Raw genomic sequence first — 23,178 nt, forward strand, 5'->3', positions numbered from 1 at the left:
TGCAGAGGGTCCAAGCTACAATGGCTGTTCCCAATTGAGCAAATGGCTTAAAAACAGTAACCATCGGTGGAATGCAAGCTACTTAAAAGGGAGAGGCAATTAAGACTCTTTAACCTGGGCAATACACAGGTAAGCACAATTAGTACAATAATCAATGATGCTGGGGCCAGTGCTTTCAAACTTTAATGTGCACATAAATCACAAGGGGATCTTGGTAAATTGCAGACTCTGGTTTTGTCTGGGGTAGAGTGTGAGACTCTACGTTTATCACAAACTCTCAAGTGATGTTGAAGAGGCTAGTCTGCATCTCAGTTGGTGTCACAAATTCTTGGTTGGCACCAGGAAATAATCTGACACACGCTTCCATAAAAATTAGGATCCGGTGATTTGAATGACAGGTAACAATTGGTCCAAAATGGCATCACTCCTGCTAAAGCCCATGTTACCAAATCTAGATTTAATACCTGACCTAATTGCTGTTTCAACCTTTTCCCACTAATGCAACCTTAATCAACAGTCTAAAATTTTCTGGTCAACATCAATGAGGTAATCTATTATGTTGGGGTCTCTCCATTAATCCCTCCCCCCCCACTAAAGGAAGTGACAATCGGCACAATAAAAACCCTCACCACTCCTTTCCCTCCAAAAGATGTCCTAGTCTAAAATTAATCCTTTTTTTCTTTTGTTAATAGCTCCCTTGCCAACCCTTCTTCCTATAAAAACTTTCCACATTTTATGACTCCTCAGAGCACCATTCTAGTTACTAGATGGGATTCTACCTGATTTATGAATCCCTTAATTAAGCCAATTACATCTTCAAATTTACTCAGGAATGTGTTTGATGTGAAATACTAATTGGAAGAATTCATTTCTGATTCTTTGGTTTGATAACTGCCCAATTTCCCAAAATGAATGGCACACACTCATTTCCAGATGTTAAATGCCTAGTTCCCATCTTGGAAATCCTTTTAAAGAAGAGGAATTAGGTATCAGAATGTCATCAAAGAGAAAACTGTGCATTTAATCCTCTAATGATGTCCTCTTAGCATAGTAATCCTAATTTTAGATTCCTCCCCTTTTGGCCCCTTTCCCAGCAATGTGATATGGGAATAAATATTTCTTGAAAAGTCAATAATTTTGTGAATTCAAAGATGGTTCATCACAATAAAAGTTCCAACTGAAAAAAAAATAGGCTAAGTTGAGTTGCATTCTGAAAAGAGGATTTTGAAACCAACTCTTTGGCAACCTTGAGAATGACTTGGTGTGTCATAGAAGGAAGATTCTTTTGAGAAGCTCTTTCATATTTTAGAATTTCATTTGAATTTCACTCCTTACCTGTTGTGATCATGGGTGTTCCACAGCCCAGCTTAACATTTCCCTCAAATTTGCTTAGGAATGCTAAAAATTGTTATGCTTAAAAATGGTTCTGAGGTTAAATAAGTTTGGAAAGCTCAGAGTTAGGGAGTTGAACCAGCCTCTTGACTCCAACTCTTCTCAGAGACCTTAGTATGCTAATGCATATTGGAATGCCCAAGAGGAGTCTACAGGACACAGGCTTCCCAATCAGATTTGACCATGAACCTTGGTTCTCAAGAATTATCTCTTGAGCAAAGGGTTTGGCAGATTCCACCTTGAGAAATACTGGTCTTAGGGAGCTGAAAAAAAAAAGTTTGTTTTATTGACTTCAGATTAACAGAATTTAGTAATCTCTCATCATCTGTAAGATGATGAAAATGGGTGTAGGTACATGTGTTGGGTGGGAGGTTTCCAGAAGTCTCAGTGGTTAGTAAAAACCCTTTTGGAAAGGTGACAGTCTCATAGACATTAGGGATTTAGAGGGAAAACATGCTAACAAAAATGATTAATACTTAAGTTATTAAATTTCCCCCAAAAAACTATATGTAGGTGTTCAAAATTTTCTCTGAGACAAGTGATAAAATTTGCCCTTTCTGTACCTCAGCATTTTCATCTGTAAAATGGGAATAGTAATGTCCACCTCACACGGAGTTTGCAAGTACTAAAAGAGACAATGCATGGAAAAACACCAGTATAGGTGAGAAGCCAAAAGATGGTAGTTTTGTTCTCATTGCTGTTAGGATTTTTTTTTTAAGTACTTGAGGTGCACCTTCTCTTTGTTGTACAGCTTCTCAAGAAGATGGTGGTAGCCCTGCTGGCGTGGTTCAGTGGTTGAGCATCGACCTATGAACCAGGAGGTCACGGTTCAATTCCTGGGCATGACACATGCCCAGGTTGTAGGCTCAGTCCCTAGTAGGGGGTGTGCAGGAGGCAGTTAATCAATGATTCTCTCTTATCATTGACTAGAGGCCCAGTACACGAATTCATGCATGGGTGGGGTCCCTCTGCCTGGCCGGCAATTGGGCCCATCTCACCCAGTCCGGGGGGTGGGGTGGGGGAAGGGACCATGGGAGGATGGCTGGCTGCAGGAGGTTGGCTTTGGGAGAGCACTGACCACCAGGGGGCAGCTCCTGCATTGAGTGTCTGCCCCCTGGTGGTCAGTGCGCATCAGAGCTACCAGCCAGTTGTCCAGTCGTAACAGTCGCTTAGGCTTTTATATATATAGATGTTTCTCTCTCTCTATCCCTTTCCTGTCCTCTCTGAAATTAATAAAAATATATTTAAAAAAAGGTGGTGGCAGGCTCATATAAAGATAATTTGGGGAAACATTTTAAAAATATGCATGTCCAGACCCAGGTCATGTACATTAAAAAAACCCACAAATCCCTGTAATGTAATTGGGGACAAATCCCTAAATAGTAATCTCATCTCTTTTGCAGTAGTCCTGGAATATGTTCCTTGGAATAAAAGGTTTCAGTGGTTAAATGTTTAGAAAGACTACACTTTAGTAGCTGCCCCATCAGTTCCCTGGGGCTTTTTGAAGTATCTGAGAGGTCCTGCAGTGCACAATATTTGCAAACTTTTCCTTCTGAATTTATCTGACTTTGCAACATGTACGTTTATTGCAACTCTCATCAATGTCTTTGTTCAATATATTTGAGGAAAATTATATAATACAGAGTTAAGCAGAAGAGAATTCTACCCACTTCAGAAATCTTTTTATACTAAAGACATAAGGGAGAATCAAGGTAACAAAGATCAGTCAATTCCTCTTCCCCAGGCAGCTAAGTCTAGTTTTATTCCCACTACTTATATGTGGAAAGATTATTGAAAACTAGCGGCCTGGTGCATGAATTAGTGCACGGGTGGAGTCCCTCGGCTTGGGCTGCGATAGGGCTGATTGGGACCAGCCGCCGGGGGGAGGGACCACAGGACGTTGGCTGTGGGAGCATACTGACCACAAGGGGGCAGCTCCTGCATTGAGTGTCAGCCCCCTGGTGGTCAGTGTGTCATCATAGCGACCAGTGATTCAGTTGACTGGTTGTAATGGTCACTTAGGCTTTTATATACTATATAGATGATAAATGAGTACTTTCAAGTAAGTATCTCTGGGTAATCTCAGGGTAATAAAGGGCCAGGGAGATGAGCTACTGAAAACCTTAAGAGCTGAGACAATGGACAAACCTGGCTTTGAATTCTGGTTCTGATACTTCCCAGCTCAGTGACCTTGGGCAACTTACTTAACCTTCTATGCCTCAGTCTCATGTGTATAATTAGGATAATAATAGCACCCATTTCATTGTTTTTGTGTTTTTTTTTTTTTTTTATGAGGACAAATGAGGTAATCATGCAATGCCCTTAGTAAGGGCTTAATAAAAACATATCATTATTACTACTATTATTACCCAGAAATGGAAAAAGATACACTTGAGCAAAGTCAGGGAGGGAGAATCAATAATTAAAACAGAAGAGGGAATGCCGAGAAACTTTAAGCTCAAATAAACCTTCCTCCCTTCATAAACGAATTTACCTTTTTTGTAAGTCATTACGCCCAGTACCCTGTGAGGATTCAGGGTTAGAGTTTGAGAGATGTTATTAAATTGGCTGGTCTATGCACTGGAGTGTGAATGACCCTTTCATCTGGCTCTTCACTCTAGTCAAACCCCACACTACCTGACTAATTAATATACAAGAAACAGCTTGGGAGCTGCTGCCAAAGACAGAGAGAAAAACAAAACTGCCCGGTGGAACTCAACAACACCGACATAACTTCCCGAGAGAGAGTAAAAAGGACTCCGAATTGTGATGAGGATGTTGGGGTGAGGAGGCTGACAGGGAGATTTGTAAGCAAATACAAGTTTCACTGTTCCCAGAACTTAAACAAAAAGAAATAGAATAGAAATTCTAAGAATGCTTTGCACGTAGCTTGAGTGAGGAGGCAGTTTTACACACTCACATATTCACACACGTGTGTGTGTGTGTGTGTGTGTGTGTGTGTGTGCATGCGCGCGCACCCGTGCGTGTATGTAATGGTCATGGTGGGTCCATTCCCAGTGTAGTGACTGCCACCATGGAAGCAGCGATAGACCATTTACTGTGGGTCTACTTTGAATCAAATCCTGTATTTTCTTCTTTACTTTTCTTATCTCATAGGAATCTTACAGCCAAACTATGGGACAGCTGTCATTTCCATTGCCAGGATGAGAGAACAGACTTCTGAGGACAGGATTAATCATAGGAAAGGGCTTTGATGAAAACTGTTCATTCAGTACTTTGAGAGGCAGAGTGAGCGGTGATGGATGGCCTCTTCTCGAGAAGTTTTACTAGAAATAACTGAATACATGGGCATCTCTGAGGAGGGAAGCACCTGCCCTCTTTATCCTAAATCTCCTGCCTTATCCACTTTCTCCCCAGGCACAGAGTGGCAGAAGTTTATTCTTTTCCATGGGCAGAGAAAGGTACCAGATTGGAAATCAACTCTTTCAAGGGGAATTTTAGTTGAAAATTAGAATATCACACTCAGTTTTAATCAGTCACAATGTTTATTGCCTATGAACACCATTGACATTTATTGCCAACTACTTACTGGCCTCTAACTATGTGCCTTTATCTTCATGTTAAATAATTCATGTACATATCATTTAGTCTTTAGAATTATCCTGTGGGGAGGGTACTACTTTTCTACCTTTTTTTTTCAGATGAGGGAACAAAGGTGTGAGAGCAGTAACTTGCCTAAGGTGAGAGAGCTAATAAAAGGCGAGGATGGGCTTAGAGATGAGTTCTGGGCATTTAACCACTAAATAATAAAGACTTCGCCATGATGTCCAAAGTACCATATGTGTAAGTGTGGGGATTAAACAAAAGTGTCAATGATTGCTCCCTGTCCTCAAAGAGGTTTCAGGACTATTGAGAAGGCAAACTACACACAAATGGAAACAGTAATGCCTCACTGCAGTTCATGTTGGGGTCAAAGGGATATAAGAGAAGATTCATGGAGGGAGAGATTGCTGGCGCTGAGTTGGGCAGGATGAGCAGGGATTAGATAAACACAGCAAAGCAGGTTGGTCCCAGGGTAACTGAACAGATGGTAGACTCCTGGGTTTAGAGCAGAGAGCATAGTGTCATCAGATGAACAGAGTGGGTCCCCATTTAGGAATTCTGAGGCCTTCAGCAAGTTATTGAACATTCCTATGCCTCAGTTTCCTCATCTGTGATAAGGGGAGAATACCCATGTCAGAGGAAAAAGGAGGCAGTCTCTACCTTCCCCTCTACCCACCTGATTATGTTCAACTTTCAGTAGAGTTGTCCTTGTCTGCAAAGAAGATGTTAGGAAGAGCCCTACCTGCTGCGAGAAGCCCTTCACCACACGCCTTTGCTTGAGGTTTGTCTCTCCGTCCAAGTTGGCAGTTTCCAGATGGCAGATCCCACTGGGGTCCGAGGAAAAGAGGAGGAGAATGTCGGCCGGGATGATCTCATTGCATCGCATCTGGATGAAGTCTCCCACACGCACATCCCTCCAGCGCTTCTGCACGTAGCTCTGCTCCTTTCTTGGGTGGGAGAAACACAGGGGTCAGCCTGAGTCCTGAGCTTCTCCAGAAACTTGATGAGTGAATGGAGGAAGGTCCTACTTGCACCAAAATATCTCCCAGGCAGTCTGTCACAAGACAGCTCTGTATTTGACCTTGCCCCTAAAGACTACCACCAGAATCTCTCTAGAAAAGCTAAGCATGATCTCTCAAATCCCACCATACAAGATCCATCCTTATACTCATTTAGAGTTTTCATGGACTGTTGGCTGTTGACTGGGGACTGTGCTCAGCTTTTGCTCCCTGCCAAGGAAAGGAGAAGGTAACACAGTCATATGAGCATATACTTTGAATATACATCTTTTTCCCAGAATAGCCAGTTATCACCGTATAAAGCAGGGTTGCAAGGAACTGGGGTGTAGGAAAGACCGTTTTTGATTACAGGAAGAGAGTGGCCATTGGAAAGGTGAGGATATAGGCCCGTGTATGGGAAGATCTGAGTGGTTCTGAAATAGAGAACTCTGGGTCATCAGGGAATTAGGAAGATGGCATCAGGAGCTTTGACTGGCTAGAACCCATGAGATAATAGAATCAAAGGACGACAGAAACCTAAGGATATTATATACTTCCTTTTCCCATTCAATTTATCAAGCTCAGATAATAGCAGTGGCAGCAATAATGGCAAATTTAGCATTTCGACGGTGCCAAGTACTGGTGTTAATTTTTTTTTTTTTTTTTTTTTTTACCTATCAATAATAACTTTATTTTTTTTTTTTATGATATTTTCTTTTTTCTTTTTTTTTTTCAATTTTTTTATTAAGGTATTATATGTGTACATATCTTACCATTGCCCTCCCCACACCCCCCTCCCATATATGCCCCCACCCCCCAGAGTTTTGCATCCATTGGTTATGCTTATATGCATGCATACAAGTCCTTTGATTGATCTCTTATCTCCCCCACCTCTCCCTAACCTTCCCCTTGTAATTTGACAGTCTGTTTGATGCTTTACTGTCTCTGTATCTATCTTTTTGTTCAAGATTATAATGTTCTTTATTATCCATAAATGAGTGAGATCATGTGGTATTTTTCTTTCATTGACTGACTTATTTCACTTAACATAATGTTCTCCAATTCCTCCCAGGTTGCTGCAAATGATGAGAATTCCTTCTTTTTTATGGCAGCATAGTATTCCATTGTGTAGATGCACCACAGTTTTCTGATCCAGTCATCTGCTGACGGGCACCTAGGCTGTTTCCAAATCTTAGCTATGGTGAATTGTGCTGCTATGAACATAGGGGTGCATATATCCTTTCTAATTGGTGTTTCTAGTTTCTTCGGATATATTCCCAGGAGTGGGATTACTGGGTCAAATGGGAGTTCCATTTTCAGTTTTTTGAGGAAACTCCATACTGTTCTCCACAGTGGCTGCACCAGTCTGCAATCCCACCAGCAGTGCACGAGGGTTCCTTTTTCTCCGCATCCTCGCCAACACTTGTCGTTTGTTGATTTGTTGATGATAGCCATTCTGACAGGTGTGAGATGGTACCGCATTGTTGTTTTGATTTGCATCTCTCGGATAATTAGTGACGTTGAGCATGTTTTCATGTGTCTCTTGGCCTTCCTTCTGTCTTCTTTTGAAAAGATTCTATTTAGGTCTGTTGCCCATTTTTTTATTGGATCATTTATCTTCCTTTTATTAAGTTGTATAAGCTGCCTGTAGATGTTGGAGATTAAACCTTTATCAGTGATGCCATTTGCAAATATGTTCTCCCATGCAGTGGGCCTTCTTGTTGTTTTGTTGATGGTTTCTTTTGCTGTGAAAAAGCTTTTTATTTTGATGTAGTCCCATTTGTTAATTTTCTCTTTAGCTTCCATTGCCCTAGGGGCAGTGTCAGTGAAGAATTTCTTTTGGCATATGTCTGACATTTTGCTGCCTGTGGATTGCTCTAGTATTTTTAGGGTTTCCCGTCTTATGTTTAAGTCCTTGATCCATTTTGAGTTTATTTTTGTGTATGGCGTAAGTTGGTGATCAAGCTTCATTTTTTTGCATGTATCTGTCCAATTTTCCCAACACCATTTATTGAAGAGACTGTCTTTATTCCATTGTATGTTCATGCCTCCTTTGTCAAATATTAATTGAGCATAGTGGTTTGGGTCAATATCTGGATTCTCTATTCTGTTCCATTGATCTATATGTCTGTTCTTGTGCCAGTACCAGGCCGTTTTGAGAACAGTGGCTTTGTAATACAGCTTGAAATCTGGTATTGAGATCCCTCCTACTTTATTCTTCTTTCTCAGGATTGCTGTGGCTATTCGGGGTCTTTTTTTATTCCAGATGAATTTTTGGAGAGTTCTTTCAAGGTCTGTGAAATATGCCGTTGGTATTTTAATGGGGAGTGCATTGAATCTATAGATTGCTTTGGGTAGTATGGACATTTTAATGATGTTGATTCTACCAATCCATGAACATGGTATGTTCTTCCATCTGTTTACGTCTTCCTCTATCTCTTTTTTCAGTGTCCTGTAGTTTTCCGTGTATAGGTCTTTTACCTCCTTAGTTAAGTTTATTCCTAGGTATCTTAATTTTTTTGGTGCGATGGTAAATGGGATTGCCTTTTTAGTCTCTCTGTCTGTAAGTTCACTATTGGTGTATAGAAAGGCCATAGATTTCTTGGCGTTAATTTTGTATCCTGCTACATTGCCGAATTCATTTATTAAGTCTATTAGTTTTTTGACGGAGTCTTTCGGATTTTTTATGTACAATATCATGTCGTCTGCAAATAAAGACAGCTTTACTTGTTCTTTTCCAATTTGGATGCCTTTTATTTCTTCTTCTTGTCTAATTGCAATGGCTAATACTTCCAGTACTATGTCAAACAGGAGTGGTGAGAGTGGGCATCCCTGTCTTGTTCCTGTTCTTAGGGGAAATGTTTTTAGTTTTTGTCCATTGAGTATGATGTTTGCTGTGGGTTTATCATATATAGCTTTTATTATGTTGAGGTATGAGCCATCTATTCCCACCTTGTTGAGAGTTTTTATCAAGAAAGGGTGTTGGATTTTGTCAAATGCTTTTTCTGCATCAATTGATATGACTATGTGATTTTTATCTTTCAATTTGTTTATGTGATGTATCACGTTTATTGATTTGCGGATATTGTACCATCCTTGCATTCCTGGGATAAATCCTACTTGGTCATGGTGTATGATCTTTCTGATGTACTGCTGGAGCCGATTTGCTAGAATTTTGTTGAGGATTTTGGCATCTATGTTCATGAGGGATATTGGTCTGTAATTCTCTTTCATTGTGTTGTCTTTATCTGGTTTTGGTATTAGGGTGATGCTGGCTTCATAGAAGGAGCTTGGAAGTGTTCCTTCCACTTGAATTTTTTGGAATAGTCTGAGGAGGATAGGTTTTAGTTCTTCCTTGAATGTTTGGTAAAACTCTCCTGTGAAGCCATCAGGCCCCGGGCTTTTGTTTGTCGGAAGCTTTTTGATGACTGCTTCAATTTCGTCCATAGTTATTGGCCTATTGAGCTGTTTAGATTCTTCTTGATTGATTTTTGGAAGGTTATATTTTTCTAGGAATATGTCCATTTCCTCCAGGTTGTCCAGTTTGTTGGAATAGAGTTGTTCGTAGTATTTTGTAACAATCCTTTGTATCTCAGCGGGGTCTGTTGTTATTTCACCTCTTTCATTTCTGATTTTGTTTATTTGGGTCCTCTCTCTTTGCTTCTTGGTGAGCCTGGCTAGAGGTCCATCAATCTTGTTTATCCTTTCAAAGAACCAGCTCTTGGTTTTGTTGATCTTATGTATTGTTTCTTTGGTCTCTATGTCATTTATCTCCGCTCTGATCTTTGTTATTTCCTTCCTTCTGGTTACACTGGGCTTTTCTTGCTGCTCTTTTTCTAGCTCTTTGAGTTGTAGGGTTAAGTAATTTATTACCATTGTTTCTTGTTTTTTGCAATAGGCCTGTAGAGCTATGAACTTCCCTCTCAAGACTGCTTTCGCTGTGTCCCATAGATTTTGGATTGTTGTGTTTTCATTGTCATTTGTTGCCATGATGTTTTTTATTTCTTCCTTGATCTCTCTGGTGACCCAGTCCTTGTTTAATAGCATGCTGTTTAGTCTCCATGTGTTTGATTTCTTTGGATTGTATTTATTGTAGTTGATTTCCAGTTTTATGCCACTGTGATCTGAGAAGATGCTTGATATAATTTCTATCTTCTTGAATTTGAAGAGACTTTGCCTGTGACCCAGCATATGGTCTATCTTTGAAAATGACCCATGTGCACTTGAGAAGAATGTATATTCTGTGGCTTTGGGGTGAAATGTTCTGAAGATGTCAATTAATTCCATCTGGTCTAGTGAGTCATTTAGGATTGCTGTTTCTTTGCTGATTTTTTGTTTAGAGGATTTGTCCAGTGGTGATAGTGGGGTGTTAAAGTCTCCTACTATGATTGTGTTGCTATTAATCTCTCCCTTGATATCCTCCAGGAGTTTTTTTATGTATTTGGGTGCTCCTATATTGGGAGCGTATATGTTTACCAGAATTATTTCTTCTTGTTGGATTTCTCCCTTTAGTATTATGAAGTGGCCTTCCTTATCTCTTGTTATGGCATTTACTTTGAGGTCTATTTTGTCAGATATAAGTATTGCTACCCCAGCTTTTTTTTCATTTCCATTTGCCTGAAAGATATTTTTCCATCCCTTCACTTTCAATCTGTGTGAGTCTCTTGTTCTGAGGTGGGTCTCTTGTAGACAGCATATATATGGGTCGTGTTTTTTTATCCATTCAGCTACTCGATGTCTTTTGATGGGAGCATTTAGTCCGTTTACATTTAAAGTTATTACTGAAAGGTATTTGTTTGCAGTCATATCTATTTTTGTGTCTGTATTCCTTCTTACCTGTTTATTTCTTCTTTTTACAGTATTCCCTTTAGCAATTCTTGCATTGCTGGTTTGGTGGTGATAAACTCCCTGAGGCTTTTTTTGTCTGCAAAGCTCCTGATTTCCCCTTCAATTTTGATTGATAGTCTTGCTGGATATAGTATTCTTGGATTCAGTCCTTTGCTTTGCAACACTTTGTATACCTCCTTCCATTCACTTCTAGCTTGTTGTGTTTCTGATGAGTAATCATTTGACAATCTGATGGGTGTTCCTTTGTAGGTAACTCTCTGTCTCTCTCTTGCCGCCTTTAGGATTCTCTCTTTATCATTTATATTTGCCATTGAAATTATGACATGTCTTGGCGTGGGTCTTTTGGGGTTGATCCTGCTTGGGACTCTCTTTACTTGCGTAACTTTTATCTTTCCCATATCCGGGAAGTTTTCTGTCATTATTTCTTCAAATAGATTTTCTAATCCCTGCTGCTCTTCTTGTCCTTCTGGCAGCCCTATTATACGCATGTTACTTCGTTTCATGTTGTCCCGAAGTTCCCTTAGGCTTTCCTCCTGCTTTTTAATTTTTTTCTCCAATTGCTGTTCAGCTTGAGCTTGTTTCTGTACCTGATCTTCTAACTCACTAATTCGGTCCTCTGCTTCTTGTAGTCTACTGTTGAAACTTTCCATGGTGTTTTTGATTGTAGCTATATCACTTTTCATTTCTTCCTGATTCTTGCATAAGTTGTTGATTTTCTCATCCATCCGATGTATAAATTCCATGACCATTACTCTGAATTCCTTTTCGGTCATGTTGCAAGCTTCATTTTCACTAATTTCCTTTCTTGGCGACTCCACATTTTCTTTCCTCTGTGAGTTATTTCGTTTCCCCATTCTGGCTATTACCAGAAAGCTCAAGCTTCTGTTTGCGTGGACCTGGGCCGTGTGCTGTGTGGACTTCGCTCCACCCTAGTTTCACTGAAGTGCTCTGACACTAGGACGTGTGGCTGTCTTTGGTTGGTGGGAACCAGACTTGCCCAGGATCAGTGTCCCCAGTGTTCTGTGTGGTCTCGTGTGCACATTTAGAATCAGGGGCCCTGTCTGCACCACACTGTTGGTATGTGCCGAGAATGAGATCCTTAGCATGTGCCAGGAGTCAGAGTTTCCCTGTGTCTGCACCAAGACTCGAGTGTCAAAGTCTCTGTTGCCTTGTGCGGTTTCTCGTTGAGAATCAGGGTCCCTGTGTGTGCACGCACCAACAATTGGGGTCGCTGGCTCTTAGTGTGAATGCGCTGTGAGTCAGGGATCCCAGGCAGCTGTGTCCGGCGTGCCAAATTCCCTGAAGTGGAGCTGCGTCCTGTGTGTGCTCTCTCTGCTGAGCCAAACCGGCTAGAGCGCACTTTCTTAAAAACCTGAAGGTGAGCCGGCTCAGTGCACTCTCCCAAAGTCCCAGAAGGGGGGCGGAGTCCGTCCTGCGCGCCAAATTCCCCAAAGGGAAGCCCCTCTATGCACGCTTTTAAGAATCTCCGAAGGGGGAGCTGTGCCCCGCGAGCCAAATTCCCCCCAATTCCCCGAAGGGGAGCCCTCTGTGCGCACTGACAGATTTCCCCGACGGGGAGCTGCTTCTGTCCCGTGCGTGAGCGCGCGCCAAATTCCCTAAGAGGGAGCGCGTCCCTGCGCAAAGCTCGGCAGCTTGGGCCGGGGGCGGGTCTATCAGTTACTATGGCGCTGTCTGTGCGCGCTGTGCGCGCGCTCCTGTGAGCAGCTAGGGCGAAGGGCGCGTCTATCAGTTACTATGGCGCTTTCCGCGCGCTGTGGGCGCTCAGCAGCTTGGGGGAGGGGCAGGTCTATCAGTTACTATGGCGCTATCAGCGCCTGCGAGGAGGGGGATAGGCTCTTTGACTCACGGAAATCTGCCGGGAAGTCTGGATTCTTGTTGTTTGTTTGTCTGAAGCTGTGATAGCAGTTCTCTGTCCCCGGTGGCTGCAGGGTCCTGGTTTGTGTCAGAAGCCAGGATCTGAGTCTCAGGCAGCTCTGTTTCTCAAGATGGCGTGGTCTCTGCGTCCGCACCAGCTGCCGAGAAGTGTCCGCTTTGTGCGCGGGGCTCCGCCGTCTAGGGCTGCCCTGTTCGGGAGCCCCTTGGAAGACCTGCAGAATCTAACTGACCCTATCTCATACACACACACACACCACACACATCTACACTCTCCTCTATGGGTTCCTCACTCACACTCTCTCTCTCCCTACCTTCCTGCCGGTCGCCATCTTTCCTATCAATAATCGTACTGGTGTTAATTAATGCTTCACTTACTTGCATAATAATCCAGTGGAGTAGATACTATTATATCCATTGCACAAATGAGGAAATTGAGAGTCCAAGAAAAATTTCCCCAGGTCTTACCAAGACAGAGCTGGAACCTGAGCCTGGGTCCAACTTGACACCAAATCCCAGAGTTTTTACTGCTTCCCCACCTCCCAAACACATGCCCCCCTCTCCTCTCAGGAGGAAGGGCAGCCTCAGTTGGTCCACCGCCAGCAAAAGCACTTGCTATCACCCAAGGCAATGCACTCCACTTCAAGCAGCTCTCCTTTTGCAAAGCCTTCCCCCCGTCTTCTACCATTTTAAAAATAACTTAAGGTGCTCATCATGCGTCCCATGCCAAGTTGAATTTAACTTCCCAAGGGCCCTCAATTTTTCTTTCAAGATCTGTCCTGCAGGTAGGGGTTCTTCGGTCTCAGGCTGCGTTTAGAAAGTCCCTCTTTAAACGTGGGAGTTGGAAGCAAACCACTAATGCACAAGGTCTTTTTAACTGAGCCCAGCGGGCCTGGAGAGGCAGGTTCTCCTTTGCTGTTTTTCCCTCCTGACACTGAGCCCCTCGGGGCATGTTATTGCTCCTGTTTCTACTGGAATCTGGGCTGCCCTGGGCAGGACAAGTCCACTCTTCCAGAGAAAGAGGCATGACTGGAATTTCCCTTTTGACTTCACAAACATCCTGAGGAGGAGAAGGGGTTTGATGCCTACCTCCCTTCTTTGGGGGCCCTCTGGAGAGCCCCAGGCGAGTCTTCCTAGGACCCTATTTTCCTTGTCATAAAAGACCCTCCCAGAGACTCTCAGTCCCTTAAAGTGAATGTGCTTCCCTTCGGAAGTCCAAGGGGAGCTCTCATTAGAGTCTGCAAAGCAATCGGGGCCCTCAGAACTGGAGAGCAAGCAGCCTTGCAACTTTCAAGCCCCTCAGAGTTCTGGGGAAGTACCCGTGTTCCCAGAGAGCTCGGTGCTTAAGTCCACCCACGGGCTTTGAGACCGCTTCTGAGGAGCGGGGGCAATGCACCCATAGCGTTTCACTAAAAAATTCTTTTTTAAAAAAAATTTCTTTATTGATTAAGGTGTTACATATGTGTCCTTATTCTAGGGGGTTAATGGGGGAATAAGAATAAAAATTCTTTTTAGGGAAAAGCATGTCACAGGGTTTTAAGCACTTTCAGTCCATCAGCTTCTTTTATGCTTCCTCTCCTCCCCACATCATGTTTCCCTCCTGCCATGAAGAACAGAGACAGTCACCCCAGATTTGTTTCTCAATGTCATTTCAGAAATACATGTATCTGTTTATTGATGTATTTAGGGTGGATACTCCCCCATTGGGAGGGTCAGTGTTGCTGTCAAATAATCCATTTAGGGAAGGATTCAGGGAGATATTGGTCTCTCTTCAGATCAGCTCTGGGAGCACCTGTTAAATGTTCAAATATAAGGCTGCTTAAAGGAACTGGAATGGGTTCGTAGGGTAATGGAGTGATGGCTTTCTCTATTGCTTTTTTCCCCCTTTTGAAAGCATGCTTTAAGAAAGGAGTCTTAAATATTAACAGCAAAATTTCTCCAAGAAACAAAGACTTATCACTCGACTTTCTACCTTCCTCCTCACCTCCCCTCTTCATTATCTGTGTCCTTTGGGATAAAGCGTTTGGGGATGCTGGGGTAACTGTTGATTGCTATAATCTCAGCATTCCACCTGGCATTTGAGGTAGGATTTAAGGAGAACACTTTGACTCTGAGCTACCTCCTGATTGCCAGTGCTTTCAGAGCACACAGGTTTGCAAATGCCAGTTGGGAGTGCTGCATACATAGGCTTATCAAAGGCAAGTCCAACACACCTCCACCGATTAACACTGGATCTTATGCTTCTCCTTTCTTAGAAAGGACTGACTGCTTATTATGGGATGTGGGTTATGAAGGTGATGGAAGATTATGGAGATGAGATTGTGGTATACATTTTTTTAAATGAAGAGTCACTTCTGTGAGTTGGGCTGTAGTGTTGTTTTGTCAATTGCCACCATGATGACAGGTATCGCACGTCCATGGAGCCACCCAAGAAGTTGTAAGTCAGACCAGTCTCTGTCTTCTTTCCATTATTCCTTGGATCCCAGGGAGGTCACTGCGACACTGGTAACAATCGCCTCTGTCCTTTCTTCAGACATACGCCTCTCTCCTTTACGATGGCATGTGGTGGTGAAGAAACTTTCTCATTGTAGGCTTCCCTCCCCAATCCAGGATGCCCATCTCCCGGCTGTGCTTCTCCAACAGACACACGCAGACCTCCAGGCACACAGCCTGTCGTGCATGTCTAGGAGTCACGAAGGTATGAAATCAACATGATTGTGGGGTGTTAGTTCTTAAAAAAGAATTTTTTTTGGTAGGGGATATGGCTTAGTTATTTAGCTGCCTCATAATTTAAAGGATTATATTTATATGAATTCAAATATTATGAAATCAGAGGAATTTTAGGGATAAAAAAGGGCAACATCAAGGACACTGCCTTCTTGCACTGGGCCACTCTGTGTTGTTCTCCTGATCCTCTGGGTCCACTTTGTCTCTTCAACTGTCAGGAGCATGAACGTGGAAAAGGCAAGGATGCACAGCCCGCGAGGCTCTAGCCAGAGGAGGTGATGACTGGCTGAGTCCAGGTGAGGTGGAAAAGCGTGCTCCTGCATTGAGTGACAGCCAGATGCGGCCAGCTGCAGGCTGGCAGCCACCTGAGAAAGTCATTCCCTGGCTAATCCAGCCTATTTGGAACAGCTGACCCAGGTGGACAGGTTCACCACCCCCCCAGCCCCCTCCGCTCAGTGAGTCCACACCTGGGAACTGACTGCTATTTTAATTTCATGGAATGTTCACCGATGTTTAAAAATGAGACAAATCAACAATGTGGCTTGGGACAAAGACTCCATCTGGCAGATTCTGCCTCCAGGAGAAATTAAGTGGCGTCATGTTAAATGGCTTTCCGAGAGGAGATAGGGCTTATTAAGAGGTAAATAAACAGCAAGAGAGATTTGTAACCAACCGGATGTCATGGGGAAGTAGATAAAAGGGTGGGGAGGGATGGGGGAGAAGAGGATGCTTAAGGTTTCATTTCTCAAATACGTGGGTTTTAGAAAAAAGGGTTTCAAGGAACTGGAGTTGAGGGAATTTATCAGGAGGATTACTTGTCTGTGGGGCTTTTAATTTAACACAGGATGATGCACTGACCTGGGCTATCCTCCAGGAAGCTTGAATGTCAAGCTCAGAATGGTCAGTGCTGCTACCCAGGGTAAAAGGAAATGCCAGGGAGAATGAGTGCAGGGCAGGGATGAAGAGCGGGCCTGAATCCCAGCTTCACCACCTACGCCCTGTGTGATCTTGGGCAAGTTACTTAACCGCTTGTTGCCTCTGTTTTTTTTTTTTTTTTTTCCAATTGAAGGTAAAATATGCACTTGCCTCAGAAGGATGGGTGATGTGACACAGGCAAAGTATTGAGCTCAGGGTTTTGCACTTAGTGCTCAATAAATACAAGCTTCTGTTATGATGATGAGGACAAATGGCTGTTAGTGTTCTGGCAAAGGCTAAGCACTATGAAGCCAGCCCCAGTGTGTTCTTCATGCCGTAAGGACAGCCATTTTATGCCCGTGATTACATTCTATGGCTTGGGCCCAAGCACACAATGTACAAACACAAGGGACTCTAAAAATCCAAAACCTTTTCTCTAAGCCCAGAAGAGAGGGACCCAAACTCAGCAGATCGAAGACTTAAGATGCTGGCTACTGAGACAATCTCCCAGAAAAGGAGACCCTTAAAACCAGGGCTGCCGCCCTAGCTGGTTTGGCTTGGTGAATAGAGTGTCGGCCTGCGGACTGAAGGGTCCCAGGTTTGATTCTGGTCAAGGGCATGTACCTTGGTTGTGGGCACATCCCCGGTAGGGGGTGTGCAGGAGGCAGCTGATTGATGTTTCTAACTCCATCTCTCTCCCTTCCTCTATGTAAAAAAAAAAAAAAAAAATCAATAAAAAAAAATATAAAAAAACCCAGGCTGCCTACCAAGTCCTTTTGTGGACGCTGACACACTGATTCTAAAGTTTCTATGGAGAAGCAAAGGACCCAGGATAGTCAACACACTATTGAAGGAGAAGAACAAAGTTGGAGGACTGACTTCAAGACTTACTATAAAGCTATAGCAATCAAGACAGTGTGGTATTGACAAAAGAACAGACAATGGCACAGATGAGAGAGCCAAGAGCAAACCCACATAAATATAGTCAGCTGCTCCTAATTGCTTCATGTGTCTTCTATTTTTCAACCATGTAAGAAGCTTGATGAGAGCTGGGATGACCCTGGGTCTTGCAGCTCTGTACTGACATGGGGTCTGGATGGTGTTCAGTACATATTAAGAATTGATTCCTTGTAGATTTATCTTGAACATGAGGCACCAGAAGGGAAGCTTTGCTAACCTTTAGCCACTTTAACATCCAATCGAGCTATTCTTGTTACAGACTCACCAGTAGAGACTTCCAATAATGATAATATATTATAATAGAATATACTATTAGTAATATTATATGTATTGTATAATATATCATATATAAATCTAATGTAATAAATATAATAAGCTTATATCTATTGAGTGCCTGAAATGAACCCAGCATTTAATCTATATTACCACTTAGCTATCTAATAATGAAACAACTTTTGTTATTACCATTATCTGTATTTCATAGATGAGAAACTTAGGCCCCAAAAGGTTATCTTGTAAGGTCAAGGTTATCTTTATAGATGTGTCTATCAGGACATATGAGTGACAGCTGTAAGGGCTTCATGGCTTGTTGTGGTCTCCTGGTTCTGTTTGGGAGGGAGGTGCAAAGCAGATGAGGCCTCAGAAGGTGGTGTCATAGGCTTCAAGGAGGCTGGCTTGAGGACAGAAGCCTCACCTTTCCATATTGTGAGCTCCTTAGTGGCCAACAGAGGCCGTAAATCCTCATTTGCTGAAATACTCATCATGCTGACACAGTGCAGAGCTTTGGTGACGCCTGAGTTCTTGCTTTATGACTCTTCCACCCATTGAGTTTCAGGGAAGACCTCATGCACCCTATCCTGAAAGGACAAGCTGAATTGGCCCAAACAGTGTATAGTCTTCTGTGAGCACAGGGCCCGGCAGTGGGAGGAGGGGTGGGCACTTGCAAAATTAACGCTTCCCAAGAGGAGCCTAGTTTGCAGCTGACCTGTGGGATGGATGCAATGGTCTGCTGGTCCACAAACTCCAGCCAGTGGTGCTTTTCATCGTCATGCTTCAAGTGACTGATGTTCCTTTGTTGTCTGCATTTTTTAGATTCTTTCCCCAGGGTCACTTTGCTATGTTATTACAGCGTGCAGCCCGGTTCTATGGCAAAGAGTTTGTCTTTTCTTCTCTGGTACCAAGCCCCGGCCAATGGTCTTTCTTTCTTACTCCCCTAGCATCAAGCTCACGATGACTGCTGGCTATCAAGGTTATAGAATCCTCCTTAGCAATATTTTAGCTAACATTTTCTGAGTGCTACTGAATGCCAGGTACTGTGTTAAGCATTTTACATGCATTATCTCATTTAATACCTGCAGCGACCCAAGATGTAATTTTAGGGGGAAAATGGATTTGTGATTGTATTTAGATGTAAGAATAGCCCTGGAAAAACCCAAATTCTGCCCTGTCCATCATCTCATCTCTTTGGGTTGCCCAGAGAGCTGCTATTTGGAAGAAATAATAGCAGCATGGGTCCAAACAGCTGCTTTATTAATAGCTGCCCAAGAATGACATTCTAATACGTACTCTCTGTTAGATGTTGGCTTAAATGAAGTGGCTTAGGCTCTGGGCTAAATGAGACCAACTACATCAATCTAAATCTTGGTATGAGTATACTCAGGTGTGGTGTGGCGTGGAAGGGGCAGGAGGCAAGTGGGGAAGACAGGCCACAGAGGGATTTCCTGAATTCAGATTTCAAATTCTGCTCATAGAATAGATGAGAAATGAGAGAACAGAGCACAGGATTTTGCTTTTAAAACATTGTAACCCTACCCACTGGAAAATGTGGCTTTGTGAATGTATTTGATTTTTATTAATAAAATAAGCAATTCCTCCCTTGTGTGTGGGGGGAAGGTAGCAAGAAGAATTAAGGCTCAGGCTGGGCCTGCCATTGATAAAATTAGAGTTGAAGTGCCTGGAATAAAAATAAAATTACTTAGTGCTACTACTTATGGTGCAGGCACTGAGTTAAATGGTTTATAAGGATTATCTCACACAATCCATAGATAGGTGCTAGTATTGTCCCCATTTTACAGATATTGAAATGGAGGCTCAAGTGATCAAGCAATTACATGCATCCACACATCTAGTTCTGAGATGACAATCCCGGGTCTGATGTCAAAGTCCTTGATGCCAAGCATCCAGTAAGATGTCACATTTTAAATGTCACTGTTTAGACATTTAAGAGACTGCTTTACCTGCCACACTTTCACATTGCATTGTACACTTTGTTTCTGCGTGACTCTCAAGCCCTCTTGCATGTCACCTGTACATCTTTTCACAAAGGTACCATAGAGAGATTATGATCCCCATTTAAAGACGAGACAAATGGGGCCCCAACTGCTTAAGCAGCCTCATCCAGGTCATGCGGTTAATGAGTGGCAGACCCAGGGGCAGGACCTCTGCTTCCTCATTCTCAGGCTTCCCAATGGGGGCACTGGCACAGGAAATCAGGCCCGCTCTCCTGCAGCATCTGCAATTATGTCTGTTACAGCAGCCACCGCACTTACAGAAAAGACAATCTCCAAGTCTTGGCAAAGTGTCAGAATTTAAGAAATTTTCATCTGAGTCATTCCTCTCCTCCGTTTCTGACATTCCTCAATTCTGGTCCTTTTGATAGCAGCCTAGGCCACACACACAGCCTTTAGTTGACACGTGAACAGACTGTGACCCGAAAGGTGTCCCCTCTGCCTGGCTAAATGCTGCTCATCCTTCAATCCCTCCTGAAATGTCACCTCTTCAGGGAAGGCTTCCCTTGGCCTGGATGTTTGTCACATGCAGATGAGTTACCATATCCCCCGTGGGAACGTGGCCCTTTGTACATAGGCTACCAATGCCTCCTGACCCCCGGACCACTGAGAGCCCCTTGAGGGCACCCAGGGCCCACGGTGGTGCATACACAGTCGTGAATTAATATTTGCTAAACAGAGGAATAAATGGAGCACCTGGCCCCTTAAGCACTTTTGCTACATTATAATATACAAAATACAAAAACCGGCCTGCATTCTCTTGGTTCCCACTCTTGCTCCCTTACTGCATGTGTTCTAAATACAAATAAAAAATTTACTAAACTGTACGAAAAAAAATCTCTTGCTAGGTAAGGTTTCTAGATTCATTAAACTGAGTTCTGGGAGAAACAAAGCTAATCCAATTCCAAAGCTCATCTCTCCTTTAAGTCATTCCACGAATCTGATTAATGGGTCACCTTTAGACCACAAGCACAGTGGCTGTATTAAAAGAAAATGCTCTAACAGGATTGTGAGTTTGTTAACAAGGCTGCTGGTGTTTTCGAGAAGATTCCCTCACAGTGTAAACATGTGTAGGCTGGATGATGCATGGGGTTAGGTTCAGCAAAAGTCGAAGGGCCCTAGAATTCAATTGCACAAAAATGAAAATAACTCCCCCCAAACGGACATCAATTTCTCAAATGTGTGACTCTGAGACAAAAGGGATAGAGCTAGTGCTTGAGATATAAGCTTTTCTGTTGCTTCTCAGAAAAAAAAAAAATTATCCTCTCTGATCTTGTATTCTTTGCCTGACATCCTGCATGTATCATAGATACTTGACAAAAGGAAGTGCCATTGAGCATCCGTCAGTTAACATAATAACTAACACTATCTGGCATTTCCTATTCTGGGGTCTCTCATAGAATGGAACTACTTCAGAGTCGGAAGAACTTTAGGGATATGCAGTCCACAATGTCCCAAAATGTATATGTTCCAGTCTGTTAATATGTGGAAGGCAATTTATAAAGAGTCTAGGCTCGAAAGAATTTTAAGGGGATGAGAGCAATTTTAAGGACATGGAGGTGGCCTCTCTAACATCTGCTCCCCTTCTCAGACACTATCTTATTCCCCGCCCCCCTCATTTTGGTTTTCCATCTTCTCTGGGTCGCTCAGATGTTTTCAGGGAAGCAGACTGCATGTTGGACTCTGTGACTCAGATATAACCTAATTAGCATAATTCCACCTCCTGCTCACAGGGATTGGTCCAGGGATGGGCATGTGACCCACTGTGGTCTCTGACCTGTGAGGAGGGACTCAATTTTCCAAGAATATTTTCAGAGTGCCCTTTTTTATCCCTTTGTGAATTATCCTTTGTAGATGTGAAGGCTGGAGCTGCTGCAGCCATCTTATTGCCATGAGGGAAGTTTGCCTAAGAATAAAGATGATACAGGGGGACTCAATGAAAAGGACCGCTAAATGCAGGATCTAGAATGCAGACTGAACTGTGTCTGATCACATGCCCACCTCAGAATGTTTGTAGTGACTTAAACCAACAGGTCTCTTTGTCATTTAAACTTGTTTGAGCTGAGCTTTCTGCTGCTTGCAGCAGAAAATATTTCAACTGACACAACTGAATCAAACAAAGTTGTTAGGTTACTTAAGGAGGGTACACCAGAAACTTTATTATGCTAATAAGCATTGTTGTACCATTTCCCACATTTATTTGGCTGTGCATTCCATTCTTTCACAGTGCAAGACCTAGTGTGACTCCTAAATTTTACCAAAGTATGAACTAAGACCTAGAGATTTAAATGACTTTTCTAAGTTATTACCATTGACTCTTCAGCAACTCAAGTTTGAACTGTGTGGATTTCTGTGCAGTTCAAAATGACACTGTTCAAGAGTTGACTGTATTGGTAGGTAGTCACAGATCTGGGCCTAGAGTATAGGCTTCCTGGCTCCTAGGCCTGCATTCTCCCTTGAAGATCATACCTCCTCTCTACCCAAAGAGGTTAAGAGGTTCCCTCATTGAAGATATCTCAAAAGAAGAAACTAATTATTCTTTTGCAGAGACTTCAGATTCCTAGGATATTATAATGCAAAAGTTTCAAGTTAGGGGGCTCATAGGCAACATAAAAACTTTATGTCAAATAAAATAGGTCTGAAGTATTTGAAAAAAATCAATCAGTTACAATGTAAAACTCAGGTTATTTCAAATAAAAATATTAATTCTAGCTTCTTGCCAATAAAACTCAGGCAATCCAGCAACACCAAGCCTATACAGGGTGGGGCAAAAGTATGCTTATAGTGGTCCATATGGAAAATAACACAATAATTAAGAATTAATAAAACAAGATAAACTCTGTGTTCTGCATGCTCACAACTGTAAACCTACTTTTGCTCCACTCTGTATTTCCACATAGTAGCCAGCTAGAGCTCAGTGGCCATCTTTGCCTCTTGAGATGAACACATGGGCACCTCCTATTTGCCACAGTCGCCGCCACTCTCAATTGTACCCTAACGCTAATGCTGTCAGTTGTCATTTATAACTACACAAAAAATATTGCTTTCCTCCTTGTACCCAGTCTATTTCATTCAATTACCTACCTGGCCCAGTAGTCAATTATTTTGCTATCCTGGAAAAAGTAATAATTATTAAAAAATATTTCCAAGGTTCAGTAAGTTTGCAACAACTACGTTACAACATTGAGACACACAATAACTCTCTTTTCTTCCCTTACTGACCAAGACCATGTCCTTTTCCAAACAACTGAGTGAGTCAATGATGAACAAGTTTCTTTACTGTGCATCTTTTCTTAGTCCTTCATGGGCCAGGGGGTTAGGAGGGCCAGCATATATTATTTTTGGGAGGGGGGCGTGAATGTCTTTTTTCAGAGACCATGCCTTTGTCCCTATTATTAACTAAATACACCTTGGGAAATACTGTCACAATAACCTCCCAATGTCCCTCCTTGTCAGTGAGCCTGTGGACTAATGTCCCTTTTTGCTGGGATTATTCTCTGTTATTCCCTGGAAGTTGTTTTGAGAACGGAACTATAGCAGCCTGGTCTCCATCAGGCTGGAGCACCCAGCACAGGCCAGTCTGTGGTCTGATC

General features: G+C 42.7%; 1 protein-coding gene across 2 annotated transcripts in view; it reads right to left on the reverse strand.

The window, feature by feature from the left end:
• The window catches only part of ATP10B (ATPase phospholipid transporting 10B (putative)), a 187,755-nt gene that overhangs the window by 60,956 nt on the left and 103,621 nt on the right, over nt 1–23,178 (reverse strand). For both annotated transcript variants that reach the window (XM_079772877.1, XM_079772878.1), the window contains one exon: nt 5,699–5,903. In XM_079772877.1, the coding sequence (XP_079629003.1) occupies nt 5,699–5,903 (205 nt within the window). The remainder of the gene's footprint in view (nt 1–5,698; nt 5,904–23,178) is intronic.

The sequence above is a fragment of the Cnephaeus nilssonii genome (assembly GCF_951640355.1).
Source record: "Cnephaeus nilssonii genome assembly, chromosome: 5".
NCBI lineage: Eukaryota > Metazoa > Chordata > Mammalia > Chiroptera > Vespertilionidae > Cnephaeus > Cnephaeus nilssonii.